The sequence below is a fragment of the Neophocaena asiaeorientalis genome, unplaced genomic scaffold (assembly GCF_003031525.2).
Source record: "Neophocaena asiaeorientalis asiaeorientalis breed wild unplaced genomic scaffold, Neophocaena_asiaeorientalis_V1.1 scaffold100, whole genome shotgun sequence".
Lineage (NCBI taxonomy): Eukaryota > Metazoa > Chordata > Mammalia > Artiodactyla > Phocoenidae > Neophocaena > Neophocaena asiaeorientalis.
Genome location: NW_020173955.1, coordinates 2,068,968 through 2,088,249, shown reverse-complemented (window position 1 = coordinate 2,088,249; position 19,282 = coordinate 2,068,968). Strand labels below are relative to the sequence as shown.

At 35.1% G+C, this 19,282-nt stretch overlaps 1 protein-coding gene across 5 annotated transcripts in view; it reads left to right on the top strand.

The window, feature by feature from the left end:
* EHBP1 (EH domain binding protein 1) overlaps window positions 1–19,282 on the top strand; it is a 342,186-nt gene that overhangs the window by 141,672 nt on the left and 181,232 nt on the right. For all 5 annotated transcript variants that reach the window (XM_024753020.1, XM_024753019.1, XM_024753023.1 and 2 more), the window contains 2 exons: window positions 10,645–10,767; window positions 15,126–15,366. In XM_024753020.1, coding sequence (XP_024608788.1) covers window positions 10,645–10,767; window positions 15,126–15,366 — 364 coding nt within the window. The remainder of the gene's footprint in view (window positions 1–10,644; window positions 10,768–15,125; window positions 15,367–19,282) is intronic.

Sequence of the window (19,282 nt, the reverse complement as noted above, 5' to 3'; positions counted from 1 at the left end):
TGGGTATTTTTATTTACCAGCTAAAGTGGCAATAACTTAAACACAGCTTATGTTCACACTTCCTTGCAGCTTTAAAAATTGTTGACACAATTTTTATGGAGGAAGGAATTATTATTTAAAATTTTGCCTATATTAAGTATATATTATAAATGCATAAAATACAATCACATTATATCAGTAAAATTATATGGGTACATTATTTCCTCAACTAAGATGCAAGCTTCTTGAAGAAACAGACTGTTAGAATTATTTTGGGTATATCTTAGATTGACACCTAGAAGCTATTCATTTAGCCTGTGCTCTTGTGGAGTATGGCTGTAAATCATTAGTAACTGACAAAGTATATCTTCCAAAATTACAGACTTTACTAGAAGTAAAAGTAAATTCATGGTATATATATTTAGACTGATCACAAGCCCCTACTCTGTCTGTCTGAGACAGAATTCACTGCTAACTGGATACAGGGACTGGCTCTTAGGCAGGAACCTTTTATTGAAGTTACCTGTATAGATGTCTTCTGCAGAGGTGCAGCACCCATGGATGGGCAGTTGGAAAAATCACTGAAATGTAGTGGGAGTGATTGACCTTGGAGTTGGAAGAACAAAACTTTTGAATGGAAAGTTTACTGTAGCTGGTATTGGAAATTATATATGGTTTCAAAACAATGCCTCCATCTATATGGCATCCTCACAATGCTTGAACCAGTTTTTGGTGATATGACCATCTTTGGGATTCATGTTCAATTTCTGAATACACACCAACAGAAAGGGGAAAAAAAAGACATTCTGCGTAAGTGACAAAGTCCTGCTGAATGTAGGTCAGAAAATTAGGTTTAAACAAAACAGTTTACAACAGAGCATTATTGGGGAAACCAGACATCATGAGATACCTGAAAGGCCCCTGGTATACTTATAATTGTGGCAAAGATCAGCAAGGATTCTAGTTAGGCATTCAGACTCACAGGACCTGAACAGCCCAAACTTAGTATTAGATTTATTTAGGAGGATATTGGACAGGAAACAGCATTCAGCAGAGCATTCCTCTTTCACTGGAGCTTTCATGGCAGCCTAGGTACTGTTCTTTGACCTCTCCCCCAAATGACAACTTGGGTACAAGGAGGCAAGATCCACATAGTTAGGAGCAGGGATTACCTTGACTTAGAATCTTCATATTGCACAAGAACTGATATCTTTTGTAATAGTTTGATAGGTATAGTTTTCAGGGTCCCTGTAAGGGACATGCTCAGTTACGAGAGTCTCCACAGTTAGAGAAGCTCAAGCTATGGCCTTCCATCAGGCATATAGTCCATTTAGAGTCCTCCCATCCAGATGCAGTTTATAAATCAGGATTTATTTTTACCATAAGCATGTTGCCTGGTGTTTGTTAATCCTTTTCCTATAGTTGGTAAAGTTAATTCAGGAGTAGGAAGAGAGAGTGACATATTGGCCACCTTCAGGGAACAGAATCTTACAGCACAGATGGTAGTAGAGGAGATAACAGTTCATATTTGAGGATCTTAGTAGAGGAGATAACAGTTCATATTTGAGGATCTAGAGTTGATTATGGTATGACTCAGCCCTCTGAGATTAAATGTCCTACTTGCTAGGGCTCTGAATGGGGATAAATAGGTCTCTTTTCTTAGATTAAAAGGGTCCTCAGAATAAACTTGGGGCCCTGGTCAGAAAATACATCCATTAATTTGCTTCTGGTTTTCACTTGGGCATTTACTCTCCAGCACCTAGGAGACTGATTAACAAAATCATAGAATTGCTGTGGACTCTCTAAAATAAAATAATTTAAAATGGCCACCTATTTTGGAGATCTGTGTGAAGGATGAGAATTTCTGGAATACTGCATCTGTTATCTAGGTTTTAAGGTTGGAAAATAGGGTAGAAGCAGAGAGGTGGGGCATTTCTAGTCCCTTGAGCTAAAAAGTTTGTAAGGTACAAGCTACCTCTTTCTCAAAGGACTTTGAGACCCTAGGGTGAGAGACTGAAGAAAGCAGGAGTATCTCTTCCCAATGTTTAGAACTCAAATGTGTCAACTCAGAGAATAGTAGAAGTGGCAGAAGATAGAGATTACAAATTCAGCCTACTTTCTATATCACTCTTAATCCCTAATGCTGCTTTGTTTGTACTGAGGACAACTGAACATTCTCTGGCACCCTTTACAAGACTCTGGAAGAATTCTGTGGATACTGAGAGCCCATCTGACAGGGCCAGGATGGAAGTAAGAGCTCTGAAGGAGAAGTTAGAAGCTCTCCAATATTTATTTAGGGAAGGAACCAGGAGATAATTAATATTTAAGTACCAGTATGCATTCTTTAAGGGTTTATCCTAGGAATGCAATGTCAGTTTAACCATATTAACAGAATAAAGGAGAAAAACCATGTAATCATCGTAATAGATGCAGAAAGGAGCATTTGAAGAAATTCAATACTGAGTTTCTCGGCAAAGTTTTAATGTAAAGAAATTTCTTCATTTTGATAAATAGCATCTATGGTGAGCTACAACTAACATCATATTTAATGATGAAACACTGAACACTTTTCCTCCAAAGATTGGGATCAAGGCAAGGATGTTTGCTGTCACCACTTTCATTGAATATTGTACTTAGCAAGGACACATGATGCAAAATCAATATAGAAAATTTATATTTTTATATATGAACAACAAACGTTTGGAAGATGAAATTAACAAAACGATTTCATTTACAATGGAGGCTAAGAATAACATCGACTACTTAGAAATAAATTTAACAAAAGATGTGGAAAAACCTCTACCCTGAAAACTATATTACTGAAGGTAATTAAAGAAGGTCTTAATAAATAGAGATTCTCTGTTCATAGATTAGAGAACTCAATATTGTAAAGATGTTACTTTTTCCCCAATCTATAGATTCAATTCAATGCCATTCATAATCGTAGCAGGTTTTTAAAAAAAAAGAAATTGAAAAGCTGATTCTAAAATATAATTGGAAGTGCAAAGGAACTGAATAGCCAAAATAATCTTGAAAAAGGACAGGATTGTTAATACTCTGACATCAAGATTTACTGTAAAGCTGTAATAATCAAGATAGTATGGTACTGGCATAGGATAGACAGATCAGTGGAACAAAACAGAAAATGCTAAAATAGACCCAAACTTACCTGGTCAATTAATTTTTAGCAAAGGTGCAGCATAATTCAGTAGAGAAAGGAAAATATTTTCAACAGATGATGCTGAAACACCTAGATGTCCATATGGAAAAAATGAGCCTCAATTCCTACACGTACACAAACATTAATTCAAGGTAGATCATGGACCTAAATGTAAAAGCTAAAGCTATAAAACTTCTGAAAAATAAAAAAATATATTTGTCACCTGAGAGTGGGCACAGGGTTCTTACATTCTTACACAAGACACAGAAAGTAATAACCATGAAAGAAAAATTTGATGAATTAGACATTATCAAAATTTTAAACACATGGTTATTGAAATAGACCATTAAGAAAATGTATGCACAAGTTACAGACTAGAAGAAAATATTCATAAAGCATAGATCTGACACAGGCTTGTATCCAGAATAGATTTTTTTAATGTCCTACAACTCAATAATGATAATAATAAAAGACAACCCTATTTTTTTTTTTTTTTTGTAATGGGCAAGGATTCAAACCTGTTGTTCACAAAGAAAGATACACCATTGGCCAGTAAGCATATGAAAATGTTCTCAGTGTCACTTTTCGTCAGGGAAGAGCAAATTAAAATAATCATGAAACACAACTCCACACCCACCAGAGTGGTTAAAATTTAAAAGACTGGCAATAAATTCTAAATGTCAGTAAGGATGTGGACCAAATGGAACTCTCATCCATTGTTCATGAAGAGTATAATGGTAAAATCACTTAGGAAGTTTTTTATAACACTAAACGTATACCTACCTTCTAACCCGGCAATTCCACTCCTTGATATTTATCCAAAAGAACTGAAAACATACATCCACAAAAAGACTAGTACAAAAATATTCATAATATTTTTATTCATAACAGCCCCAAACTGGAAACAGCTCAGGTGTATGTACAGCAACAGGAGAATGGCTAAGCTGTATTATATTTGTGAATGGAATACTATTCAGCAATAAAAATGAGCTATTGATGCATTCAACGACATGGATATATGTCAAAACCATTATACTGAATGAAAGAGGTTTTATATAAAAGAGTATATACTGTATGATTCCATTTACGTGGTGTTCTGGAAGAGGCAAAACTAATCCTATATTAAAAACGTTAGAATAGTTATAGCTGGTGGGTTTTGGGATTGACTGAAAAGAGGCATGAGATTTTTTTATTGTTGGGAGTGTGTGATGCAGTGTTCTTCCTCTTGGGTCACGTGGGTGTATACATTTGTCAAAATTCATTGAATTGTACAGTTTATTATTTGTGCCTTTCATATATGTGCATAAGTAAAATACTGGAAGGTTAACATAAAAGTTATAATAACTATGTTAGATTAGTAAGAAAATGAATGATTTCAACTTTCTGATTTATTGATCTACTGTGTGGTAGCTAATCTTCAAAGATTGTCCTCCAATGAAACAAGCCTCCCAGTATTCATGCCCTTTTTTATAGACCCCTCCCTGTCTTCTGGGCTGGCCCTGTAAATCACTTTTAACCAGTAGAATGCAGTGGGGAAGTGACACTTTGTAACTTCTAAAGCTAAGTTATAAAATGCCTTGTAGCTTCTACCTGGGACTCTTCTAGTGCATTCTCTAGGGGATACCAGCTGCCATGTAAAAACTCCATCTACCCCAAGATTGCTATGCTGAGAGGAACCCCAAACTACCCATATGGACAGGCCACTTGAGAGAGAGAGAGAGAGAGATGCCTGGCCAGCCCCCAGTTGTTCCTGCCTCTCAGCTGAAACACCAAACATGTAAGTGAAGAAGCCATTTTGTACATCCAGCCCAGTTCAAGCTTTGGATGACTTTGTCTCAAGCCACCATCTAACTGCAGTAAACTACTCAGCTGAGTGCATTAACCCATAGAACTGTGAGAGGTAATCATTTGTTTATAGCCACCAAATTTTAGGTTGGTAGCTTAAACTATAACATTTCTAGAGATAAATGAAATATATTGTAGATAGATACATATATATGCATAGATAAGTAGACAGACATAAGATAAACACATAGGTTAAAAACACACAATTGCTAAAATTTAAATATAAGGTATATGTCTTTCTGCCTTTATAAAAATTACAGCAAGTGTTATGACTTTCATTCAGTTCATTCATTCATTTACAATATGACCTGCTAAAGGGATTGAAAATCACATTATTAAACCTGTTATATCCATAAATCAAATATTTATGGGCTCAAGCCCGTGAGAAAAGTGACATCTTCGGGAACTTGATCTCTATTAAGAAGTTGCAGTGTTACTATCTTAGACCATCTTAAAATGAGATATACCTGTACTGGATCTTATTATACTTTGGAGAGAAGAATGAGGATGCTGCAAGATTTGCAGCTATGTTCTAGCTCTAGGCAGACCCTCCGACACCCTGCCCTTTTAACTCCACCACAGACTTTCTTAAAAGAAAAACCCACGTACTCTTTGTGACACCACTTTCATCCCCCTGTTTTGGTTCAGTGTGATAATCTCTGGTGGTCAATTTCTATCTTCTTTTGCCTTCCTAATGTAAAGAAGAGTCTCAAATTACTTGACCCTATGCTTCGATTGCCTGCCCCTAGTTTAGTTTTCCTTCTTATTCTCACCAGTGTGAAGCAAGTCCAGATTGACACACTGTTATGATGACTAAATGCTACACTACCGGTTTATTGCTCAGTTTGAGTAGTGCTAGGGTAGAAATTATTTTGTGCTATTACATAGCATTGTTAGCATTTTCCGAAGTGTAAATTTTTGGTGAAACAAGGCTTTAATTAGTAAGAAGTATTATATAAATATGTTGGGCCAGGGAATTTTTTTGGTCAGGGTGGTATATTACTGGGAAAGCATCCCACTTAAAAAAATTCTGGGAATAAATTTGTGTTGTAAGTCTTCTTTTAAATTTTTAATTTTTGTTTTTCTGATTATACATGTAAAACACATTGGCTGCAGGAAATTTGGAAGTAACAGAAAAGTACTTTTTTAAAAGGAGAAATACATAACAAAATGATGTATTTTAAGCTGTGCACCCACATATGCAAATGCCAATTGAATTATTTTCGTAAGTTTCACAGGCACCTGTAGCTTGGTATGGCCAAACTGAGTAGCCCCCACTGCAGTGCTAGAACTAATGTCCACATAGTCACCCAAGACACAAACTTGGCATGTATCCTAGATTCCTCTCCTCATCCCCCATGTCAAATTAACCTTCAAAGCTTTCTTCTTAATCTATTCTTTAATTAGCAAATATTTACTAAGTGCCTCCCTTCATGGAGCAGTAATGCTAAACTACTCATCTTTTTGCTTCCTATCCTGTATTTTCAAGTGCAGCTACCATGTTGCTCCTGGAATGATGTTTCTAAACTATACATTTGATCTTACAATGGATTCCCAGAGCTCTGAGAGTAAAGTTCACATTCTTTATTTTGGTCACTATAACCTTCATGATAGGACATTTGCCAACCACATCTCATTCCATTCCCCATCCCTGGTATCTTAAACCCCCAAACAACTTGCCGTTCCTCAAGTATGTCATGTTCTCATTCGGCTCCCTTTCATCGTTGTGAAATGCCCTCCAGTTTCTCCTTTATTTTAATAATAATAATGATGTCTATTTGTCTTATTTTCACTCAATAAATCCTCCTTGAATAAATCCAGGAGGGCTTCCTGACCTCAGACTGAGTTGTATGCCTCTCTTCTAGTTTCACATACCCTACAATACATATTTCAGTCATAACAAATATCATATTTATCATACACTGTATATTGCTTTACTTGTCTGTCCCCAAAAAGTATAATAGGTACTTGAGAAATGTTTCTTATATAGGTAAATGGTATTTCTTTGGAGATTGCTTCTTTTTATGGTTTGGATGGATATTTATTTGCATACCAAATAAGAGGAGCATTACCTTTTCACTTTGTTAATATGAATGAAAGTTCTAGGAGCAGAAATTCTAGGTGTTAAGTAAGGATTTATTTAAGCTATAAATAAATAGGGAAAGCTAGGATAGGAAGGACAACTTGTCATCAGTGAGAAGGATGGAAATAAGAAATTACTTTGGGTTAATTAATGAAGAAATGGTCATTAGTGGGTTTATTTGTTTATTTTTTTATCAGTGGTTTTAGGTATCACCAAAAGCATGGTGAGGGGAAGGAAATATTCTAAACATTCAGAAAAATTACAGTGTAAATAATTTAGTCATGTAATTCAGTCATCTTGATAGTATTTAAATAAATACCCACATTGTACCTAAAAGTTTATAATGGAACAATAATAATGTTTTGAAAGTAAGAACGAAGTTTAATATTTCTTCAGTATTCCCTCTATTGCTCATTATATACGGTGCTTAAATAAGTTATTTCTAGGGGGCTTCCCTGGTGGCGCAGTGGTTGAGAGTCTACCTGCCGATGCAGGGGACACGGGTTCGTGCCCCGGTCCGGGAAGCTCCCACATGCCGCGGAGCAGCTGGGCCCGTGAGCCATGGCCGCTGAGCCTGCGCGTCCGGAGCCTGTTGCTCCTCAACGGGAGAGGCCACAACAGTGAGAGGCCTGCATACTGCAAAAATAATAATAATAATAAAAATAAAATAAATAATTTCTACTCTCATTGAGATTACATCTAAGAATATTAAATAACTAAAATGTGTAAAGAGAACTACAAATCTTTGAACATTATTTTAAAATATTTTAGCCTCATAATTACACATCTGGGAATACAGTGCAAATAAATGATACTAATATACATGATAAAATGTGAATATTAATAATAATACCTCGGGATGTTTATGTGAATTAACTCAACCTATGCAGAGCCCTTTCCACTGCTTAATAAATGTTAACTGTTATTAATATTTCTTTTTTCATATTTTTGAAGTTAAAAATAAATCATCTGCAAATTTAAAAAATACAAAACTAGTAATGAATTTAAAAAATCAGTCATGCATTGGTAATCACATAGGATAGATTCTCTCCATTATACTTCCCTGAAAATTACAAAGTTACAATGACTACTAGTCAGGGGTAAAAGATATAATTCAAGAATGAACTCTGCCTACTGAGGAATTTGCTAGGTTAGTCTGAGTCAGAATGGGATTTAAACTATTGGCAGAATAAAATGGAAGAAGATACTTTATAAAGGTTGACTAACTCTTATTATTCACATTCAGATTAAGAGTTCAGCTGGTATTGTGTTTACTCTTTATTTTCTATGATGTACTTTGACTATCTCAAGCATTTTTATTCATGCAAAATATATTTCTCATTCAGACAAGGGAAATGAATGTCAGTTTTTCATATGTATTTGGCTCAAAGATCTATACGACAATACACGTTTCTGACCACCTAATATTCTAGTAGTCATTTATTGTCTGTTTCTGTATTAATTTCTATCTTTATCAATGGTAAATTCAATGAGGACAATACTATGTTTTTTTCATCCTTATGTTCCAAGCATGGTATTTGGCACAGGGTGATAAACAAGTATTTGTTCAACAACAAATGAATGGATGAAGGCAACCTTATTACAACTGTGTATTTTATTATTTGGTTCACATAAAATTTAGAATGTGTACTTAGATTTACAGTGTTAAAAAACAGCATTTTAATGCTGAATTCACAACTATTGTCTATTTCTAACCATTTTCTTTATTTCCCACTGAATGATCTGGATCTATTTGGTTTGTGCTAATGCCTAAGTTATTCCCAGGTTTTAAGTTTGGAAACGGCGAGGATTAACTAGAATACTCTAGTAGGTTCTTATTATTTTATTCCAAGCTAATTTTCACCCAGTAAATCATAATTTCACATATTCGGAGTTGTCCACAATATGACTCATTTTTTAAAATTCTGTTTATGCACAAAATGAATTTTTATTTTAAGGTTTTTCTACCTGTTCCTGTCTTTTTTATTCTGTCTCTTACTGGCTAAATTATAAGATATCCTAAAGCAAACACTCAAGAGTTCCCTTAAAAGAACAAATTCCCTAGAAAGCAGGAGTGGAAAATAGCTATTGCCTGCTTTTCTTATTTTGTGCTGATTTTTTAAATTCTAGAATATGAACAAGTGCTTATTATGTTCATGTTTCATGTAGATATATTCTTAAAACTTATAGTTTAAATCTAGAATATTACAAAACAAATAGCACATATTTTCTATTGTATTAGATATTTCTTATTCTGTTTTTAATGCATGCATTTAAAGCCCTATTTTACAAATGCAGAATGTGAAAGCCAATGCCAACTTCTCAGGTTATTATCTTTGTTTTGTGTTTGTTAACATAGTTGTTATAGTACTAATATAAATTTTAATTTTTAAAATGTTTTCTATTTTAAAATATAAGTACAGCATAACTTTCAGTTAAATACATCTGTTATAGTTCATCAAAAATAACATCCTCTGAATGTATTCTCTTGATTAACCAAACATCCCCTCTCTTTGTCTTTTTGAGTAACAGCATGCTTCTGTGGCTCTTTAATTAAATGACCTTACCTTACATTTGTCTCGACTGGCTTCTGTTTACAGAAATTGTAAACCAATTGAATGCTCTGAGCAGCTTAGATGAAGATCAAGATGACTGCATAAAGCAAGCAAATATGCCTTCAGCTAAATCAGCCAGTTCCTCTGAAGGTCTAAGAGCTTTCTTCCTTTCTTTCTGCTTCTGATTGCTTGAATTTACTGTGACCTGCTACCCTTGACTTCTGTCTGTACTTAGCTCTCAGTTTTGTCTTTGTGCTTTTCCTTTAATAAATTTTCTTTGGTAATTTGTAGTGCACCAACAGGCAACAACATAACAGAACTTATCATCTTTAGCAAAGCCTGTATCAGGATCCTTGATAAGCAGTGATTTTAAAACATCTTATAATAACTGGTCGTATAACATGACAGAATTTCTTTAGTTAGCTTATATATTGTAACAACATTGTTTTAGAAATCTTTTCTTATATTAAATCAATTTGAATTATTCATATTTAGAAGTGAAGGATGTTTTTTTCTCAAAATCTGTTAGTACTTTTTTATTGGATCAAATTAGATTGAGCGGGGCTTCCCTGGTGGCGCAGTGGTTGGGAGTCCGCCTGCCGATGCAGGGGACATGGGTTCGTGCCCCGGTCCGGGAGGATCCCACATGCCGCGGAGTGGCTGGGCCTGTGAGCCATGGCCGCTGGGCCTGCAAGTCCGGAGCCTGTGCTCCGCAACGGGAGAGGCCACAACAGTGAGAGGCCCGCGTACCCAAAAAAAAAAAAAAAAAAAATTAGATTGAGCTAAAAGTTTCTCTAGTTCATTATCTGATATTTTCCAATTCATGTGTTTGTTTTCTTTTATTTGAATATGTTGGTATGCTACAAAATACTTGAATGGCATTCTGTCATTGGTAAAATGCTATATCTTATTATTTGCAGGTATTATTAGTATGAATTTTTACAATTTGAGATATTTCATGAATGAGTGATAATTATGCTTAACTGTAACCACAGTGAACTGACACGTATGTTTGTTTTCAGAGCTCATCAACAAACTTAACTTTTTGGATGAAGCAGAAAAGGACTTGGCCACTGTGAATTTAAATCCATTTGGTGATCCTGATGTAGCAGAATTAAATCCATTTGGAGATCCTGACTCAGAAGGTAGCAAGTTTTTTTCTTTACTTTTAAAGTCTTTGTGTATTGTTAAGTTCTCTTGAACTGTAAAGGCAGGAAGAGATTTTGTTTTTAAAGACTTATACATTTTGTTTATAATGACAATATTATTTGTTCAATACCAATTGCAGTTGATCAGCAATTCTGGGTAGCTTCCATTGAATTGTTTTTAAAGAAAAAGGGAAGCCTTACATAGACATTTACTTGGGGCTTATATTTTAATTCTTTGTTAGTCTGGTCAAATAGTAAAGCTCTAATGTTAGAGATAACAGTATTTTATCTAGCTGGCATGCAGTAAAGTCTCATTAGTTTGGCCTACCAAGCAAGATCAGGTTGTGGGACATACCCATATTAAGGTGGTGGAGGTAGCCTTTTCTCTATATACAGCTTCTCAGCCCTCACACCTCAGTGTGATGAGCCCCTCCACTCCCAACTGCCTGTCTCTGGCTGAGAATTACTCTTAGTAACGAAAGTAAATTGTGCACGTGAATGTCACAGAATAGAAAGAAGATTGAGGACCACTCCTGTCATATATACAACATGTAAGAAATAAAACCATGTATTTTTTTCGTGAGTCATTTTTCTTATCAAGTAGTTTCAAACTATTAAAGCTTAGAAAAGAGCTGTTGAAGAAGACCTCTGTTTAATTAAACTCTGTTTGCTCAAAGTAAATGCAAGAATGATTAACCCCTGTTTACATCTTTTAGACTGCTCTTATGAAATCTTCATGAGCTTTAAAGAATTTTGCTACTGCCTGTCATGGTGAAAAGTGAGGTTTCAACTTAAGGATTCACTCTATTTGTGCAATATCATTTCATAATCCACTTCTGAAAGTAATGGAAGGAGAAGAACTTTCATTACTTTCTCCCTTCTTACCAAATTCTAAATTATTAAGTATAGATTAATGAGATTTTATTTTGTTTGTGACCTATATTTTATTTTTTTTAATTATTTTATTTATTTGTTTTTGGCTGCATTGGGTCTTCGTCGCTGTGCGTGGGCTTTCTCTAGTTGCAGCGAGCAGGGGTTACTCTTTGTTGCAGTGCATGGGCTTCTCATTTCGGTGGCTTCTCTTGTTGCGGAGCATGGGCTATAGGCGCGCGGGCTCAGTAGTTGTGGTGCACAGGCTCAGTAGTTGTGGTGCGTGGGCTTAGTTGCTCTGCAACATGTGGGATCTTCCTGTACCAGGGGTCGAACCCATGTCCCCTGCATTGGCAGGCAGATTCTTAACCACTGCTCCACCAGGGAAGCCCTGTGACTTATTTTATTTTAACATATTTTAAATCTTAACAGTTACAGTACATTTTAGAAGTAATCTGGTTCAGCTGCCTCTTTTCATAGATTAAGGAGCTGAGGCCCAGAGGAATTAAGTGATTTGAAGAAGAACTTTAGGTAAATGGAGGTGGAGTTGGAGCTAAGATTGCTAATCAAGTGTCTTCTTTTGACCACAAAGCTTCTCAATTGCATACTAAATGCATCTGAGTACACTGAGTTAAAAAAAAATTACCAAAATATTTTGAGATATGAGTATTTGAGCTTTTCATTTCAAAATCAAATTAGTAATTTTTAAAAATATATGTGTATCTTTTCTGAGGTATAGAAAGGAGTAGCAGATAACATATATATTGTATTTCTATTTTGGAGAGGTTAAGTGAGGTTAGCCAACCTGATTCAGAAACTTTAATCATGCCTATAGAGCTAAGAAAAAACTTGACAACCAGTATTCTCTTTAAATATATAGTTCTTGGAGACTTTAGAATAAGTATTTTCTATTAGAAGAACACTCATTTTTCTAGAAATAATTTATTAATTTTTATTGATTAAAAACATGCATCCTCAAGTAACAAAAGTAGTTAAGAAAGAAAAAAATGTGTTACAGTTGTTTAGATGGTTTTTGTTTTTGTTTGCTTTTACAATTTCAGTTCTCCTCTTAGTTAGATTCATGACATTCTGTGCTTCAGTGACCCGTTTAGAAAGTTACTAAATGTATTTGTTAGCTTTTATATGAAATAGTCTCATCTTAAACTCTCCTTTGTTGCTATTCTGTCATCTTCAAATCTTGCTCTATAGTTTGAATACTTTCTTGCTTTTGGTTTTGTAACTGATGAAATTGCTTGGATCAATTTTTGTAATCCTCTACCTGAAAGGGATTTTATCAATTTCTTAAGCATTTGAGACTTGGTATTTGTTAATAAAAAAATTGAATAGGTAAAAACTCTGTAGTCTCTTCTACAGAGAAAAGATAATGCTTCATTTAGATTATTATAAAGATTATAGTGGTGTTTGAGTGTTACCCTGGTCTGACAAAAGATACAGTTACTGAGTCTCTTCTCTAGCATAGGCTGTATTTAAATTCATTTCAGTGTTGATTTATTATGATGTTATGAATTCTCTTTCATACTTTATAATTGCGTCACCATGGTGTACAGAATTTCAATTCAGAGTTATTTTGTTTTATTTATTTTTTCAATATAAAGACAACATAAGTTTTCTGGGCTAATGTCTAAAGTATAAGTAAAAGTAGTTTGATTCTAAAATATAAAAATCATAAATATATGTCAATCAAGAGATTTTTCTAATAATTGGATTAAACTGTTTGAAATGTCACTTATAAAACAGTTATTTTTCTTGAAGATTTTAAAACTGATTTTCTGCCTTCTTCTCCTAGAGTATTTTGTTAGAGTTGCTTGGCATAATTAAAATTACTTTTGAACTGTTCTGTGATTATCGGCTTTTTGAAACTTCTTTCCAGTTTGGTTACATACTTATATTAGTAAAATACAAATTTTAAACAGTTTTATTTTACATTCCAGTTTGTTGTTGTTTTTCTTTTTGGGGCCTCTCCACATGGCTTAGGGATCTTAGTTCCCTGACTAGGGATTGAACCCGGGCCCACAGCAGTGAAAGCACAGAGTCCTAACCGCTGGACCACCATGGAACTCTGCCTTGTTTTTGTTTCAAAATATTAATAAACATAAAAGTAAAAGAAAAAGCTTGGTACTAAGCACTCCATAAGTATTGTCGGAGGACATGACACTGTTGTAGTGCTTTTTGTGCTGTAAAGTCAGAGTTTTATTTTTAAGAGTTCCCTTGTTTTCAAATTGAAATTTGAAATAGTAAAATTTAGAATTTAGTGGAACACATCTATCTGCTTCTCAGTATGATTTTAATGTGGCTCTTTCAACTTCAGAATTCTTGTTATTCCTTTACGTTATTAAATAAGGTATTGATTGGATATGAATTATGTTGAAAAGCCCATTAAAAGCTCTAAAGATTTAAGGACTTGTAGTGTACAGAAACCTGCTCTTTGAAGACTTTACAAAAGCAAATTCAGTGATATATGGTGTATTTTTTATATATCCAGAATGTATTTTCAGATTCCTGAGTGGTCTCTGCTTGTGTAACTACCAAAGACTATTCCAAAATTTAATCCATTTTATGTTCTTTTAAAAACAGAAATTTATGTATCAGTTTGAGACGTCAAGCTAGTATAGTGAAATACATTAAGCAATAATAGGATATTGTACCTCTAAGAAGGTTAAAATTTCCAAAATTGGTATACCATAATGCCAACATTAATAGAGATTCCAAGGGCATTAACAATTCAAAGGTGCTACTTTGAAGATCACTATTCCTGGAGAAGTAGACAAAGATCTTAGACATCCCATCTTCTGGACTTAGCCCCTCTAAAACTTTTTTTTTTGACAATTTTATGTTTGGTTTTTCTTTTAAAACATCTTTATTGGAGTATAATTACTTTACAATGGTATGTTAGTTTCTGCTTTATAACAAAGTGAATCAGCTATACATATACATATATCCTCATATCTCCTCCCTCTTGCGTCTCCCTCCCACCCTCCCTATCCCACCCCTCTAGGTGGTCACAAAGCACTGAGGTGATCTCCCTGTGCTATGTGGCTGCTTCCCACTAGCTATTATACATTTGGTAGTATATATAAGTCCATGCCACTCTCTCACTTCATCCCAGGTTACCCTTCCCCCTCCCTGTGTCCTCAAGTCCATTCTCTGTGTCTACATCTTTATTTCTGTCCTGTCCTAGGTTCTTCAGAACCTTTTTTTTTTTTTTTTTAGATTCCATATATATGTGTTAGCATATAGTATTTGTTTTTCTCTTTCTGACTTACTTCACTCTGTATGACAGATTCTAGGTCCATCCACCTCACTACAAATAACTCAGTTTCATAAAACGTATTATTGATCTGCACTCTTTCAACCCCATAGAGTTTATTAATTCAAGATTGAGTATTTTTGAGAACACTAAATATATAAGAAAATATCAGATAGTATTAATTTGATTTAATTCATCTTTTGCTATTGTTTTATAGAACAAATCACTGAAACAGTTTCACCTAAAAAACCAGAAGAATCCTTTTATAATAACAGCTATAATCCCTTTAAAGAGGTACAGACTCCACAGTATTTGAACCCATTTGATGAGCCAGAAGCCTTTGTAACTCTAAAGGATTCTCCTCCCCAGTCTACAAAAAGAAAAAATATAAGACCGGTGGACATGAGCAAGTATCTCTATGCTGATAGTTCTAAAGCTGAAGAAGAGGAGTTGGATGAGTAAGTACACTTCATTTTGCTCTCATCATATTTTAACTGAAGAGATCTTTCTGTAATATACCTTTAGATGGGTAAAAAGAGGTCTGTCCCCATGTTAATATATAGTTTACATGTTAGTATCTATCTCATCCCCCATCCAAATTTTTACAGTCTTGACCCTCACTCTCCCACCCTCTTCCATATGATTACATGTGCACCCTAAACTAACAAATGAAGGAAACACGTTCCTGGGATCTCTGGTTAGAATTCCAGTTGTGTCTTCCCACAGCAACCATGTGATAAATGGTACTTAGGTGTTTTTAATCGATTACTGAAGGCATTACACCTCAGTTATGTTATGGGTCTATTGTGGGAACCAAATAATCGTTTATGATATTGATTTGATGAGAAGATTTATTCAAATGCCAAACAATGAGATCATGACATTTATAAATTCGGAATTATCTGCATTTGAGCATTTGAGTCATTATTCTTATCCAAATGAGAGGTTTATTGACCACAAGCTTAGTATATTAATAGTCAGTGTGATTAGGGTTTCTGTTTTACTCAAATCTAGATTGGGGATAGGAGGAAGGTATGTTCACATTGTATTCTGGAGTTGCACATTGCAACCCATGTAGCCGCAGACTGTGGCCCTAAGTATGTTTAAAAAGCAACAGTAAAACTTACAGCCATGCTGGAGTAGCATAGACTAGATATAGCTTTTGTCTTACACAAGTAAAAAACTGAATAAAATGTATGAAACAACAGTTTTCAGACATTGGACACAAATAGCACAGGATCCCTGAGAGAAAAGAAACAAAGAATGTGAGCCCTACATTTGTCCAAGCTTTATTTATGGGAGAGAATTTCCAACCGCGATTCAGGGAGAGAGAACCCAAACACCCCAGAATCTCCCTGCATTGAGGAGGCAGACTTTGGACTTTGGAGTTACTGAGTGGCTAGAACTTGTGGACAGAGTCTCAGAGAGGAACAGCCTACTCATAAAGAGTTTCAGAGAAAGTTTCTCTTGAGTCTTTAGCTGAGTACTGATCAGAGTACGCATATGAGGAAGTTATTGAGGACAAACAATTAGAACAATCCCTGGAGTTCACCCAGGATTAAGAATAGTTTGGGTTTCCACCAGCCAGAGAGGAAAGACTTCCTAACACATGGGACATCAAGTTGAGTCCTCAGAAGGGTATTGTGCCAGTAGTGGGAGAACAGCCCGAGACTAAAGGCTGTTCTGGGCCTTCCCAGCAAAGATTAAAAGCAGAGCTCAAAAGAACCAAAATGGTTGCACATAACTATCCCACACAAAGCCCCAAAATATTAAAAGGAATACCAAAAAATTAAGCATCCAAAACATAAAATTCACAGTGTCTGACAGCCAATCAGAAATTTATCGGGCATGTAAAGAAGCAGGAAGATCTGACTAATAATGAGGAGGAAACTCAGTCCTTAGATAGGAATGCAGAAATGGTACAGATGATGGAATTAATAGACAAGTGTGGTAATTTAACTATTATATAAATATACTCCAGATATTTAAGAAAGTCGAAGAAAGCATGAGCATGCAAGACAAAAAAAAAGTCCAAATTCAGTTTATAAAGATGAAATATACAGAATCTGATGAAAAATACACTGGATGGGATTAACGTTAGATACTGCAGAAGGAAGTATTAGTGACCCTAAAGACTTTGCAATAGAAACTCCAGATTAAAACATAAAGTGTGGGGGGGGCTTCCCTGGTGATGCAGTGGTTGGGAATCTGCCTGCCAATGCAGGGGACACGGATTTGAACCCTGATCTGGAAAGATCCCACATGCCTCAGTGCAACTGAGCCTGTGTGCCACAGCTACTGAGCCTGCGCTCTAGAGCCCTCAAGCCACAACTACTGAGCTCACGCGCCTAGAGCCATGCTCACAACAGGAGAAGCCACCGCAATGAGAAGGCCACGCACCACAACAAAGGATAGCCCCCGCTCGCCGCAACTAAAAGAAAGCCTGTGCGCAGCAACAAGGACCCAACAGCCAAAAATAAAATAAATAAATTTATTTAAAAAAAAAAAGACATAAAGGGGAGAAAAATGAACAGAGGATCAGTGGGACAACTTCAAGCAATCTAAAGTAAGTGTAACTGGAATTCCAAAAGGAAAGGAAAGAAGATGAGGGAACAGAAAAAATATTTGCGGAAATAATGGCTAAAAGTTTTAGCAATTAACAAAATATATAAACCTACAGGTCTAAGAAGCTGAATGAACCCCAAAATGAACCACAAGAATGATGAAGAAAACTACTGCCAGGCTTCTCAACAAAAACAATTCAAGTCAGAAGATAGTGGGGTGGTATATAAGTACTGAAAGAAAAAAACCTGTCAACACAAATTTTTATTTCCAGCCAAAAAAAAAAAAAGTCTAAGTAATGGACATTTCCAGACATGCACGAACTGAGATAATTCATAATTATCAGACTTGCTTTGCAAAAAATATTACAAAGAAGTCCTTCAGGCAGGAGAAAAATGACACTACTTGGAAATTTGGATCTGCACAAAGGAATGAAGAGCACAGGAAATGTCAAATAAATAGTATATATAAAATACATGTCTTAGTTTTAAAAATCTCTTTAAAAGATAATTGACTTTAAAGTTTAAATAATAATATATTCTGGGTTTGGGAACGGGGTAGAAGTAAAACATATGACAGTAGTCATACAAAGGCTGAGCGTGGGGAAATTGAAAAATACTATTTTAAGCTTCTTATACATGTTATTTGAGGATATACAATATTATCTTTTTTTCACAGATGACATAATTATTTATGTAGAAAATCATAAGGTATCTCTAAAAAGTCTACTAGAACTAAAAAGTAAATTTAGCAAGGTTACAGGATACAAGATCAGTATACAAATTCAGATGTATTTCTCAATGGTAACAATTAACTATCAGAAATAGAAAACTCTAAAATACCATATACAAAAGCATCCAAAAAACAAACAAACCAAAACTCAAGCATAAATTTGAACAAGGATGTGCAATGCAATACCTGTATGCTGAAAACAGCAAAAGGTTGCTGAAAGAAAACAGTGGAAAGAAATATTACGGCCATGGATTCAAATTGATCTGTAGATTCAGTGCCATCCCAATCAAAATTCTGGAGTATTTTTTTGGTAATAATTGATAAAGCTAATTCTAAAATGTATATAGAAATACAATGGACCTAGAATAGCCAAAACCATTTTGAAACAAAGTTTCGAAACAAAGTTTCAAAACAAAGAACAAAGTTGGAGGACTTATGCTCTCCAGTTCCAAGACTCATTAACCAAGACCTCATGGAATTGGCTTAAAATAAACATATAGTTAAATGAAAGAGAATATGAAAATCTAGAAGTAGATCCACACATATATTGCTAATTGATTTTTGACAAAAGTAGCACAGGAAGTCAGGCAAGGATAATCTTTACAACAAATGGTGCCAGAACAACTAAAGGTCTATATCCCCCCACCCCTCCAGAAAAGGACTACAGTCCTTACCTCATAACAAATGCAAAAGTTAGCTAAAAATAGATCATACACCTAAAACTGAAAACTAAAACCCTGGAACTTTTAGAAGGAAGCATAGGAGAAAAATCTTAGTGAACTTGGGGTAGACAAAAATTTCTTGAACAGAATGCAAAAAACACAGAGTCAAAGGAAAAAAATTATAATTTGGACTTCTTCAAAATTAAACCTTTTTCTCTTTAAAAGACACTTATGAAAATGAAAAGGCATGCCACAGTTTGGCTAAAATTCTTTGCAAAACACCTATCTGGCAAGACTTCTTTCTTTTTTTTTTTTTTTTTTCGGTACGCGGGGCTCTCACTGTTGTGGCCTCTCCCGTTGCGGAGCAAAGGCTCCGGACGCGCAGGCCCAGCGGGCATGGCTCACGGGCCCAGCCGGC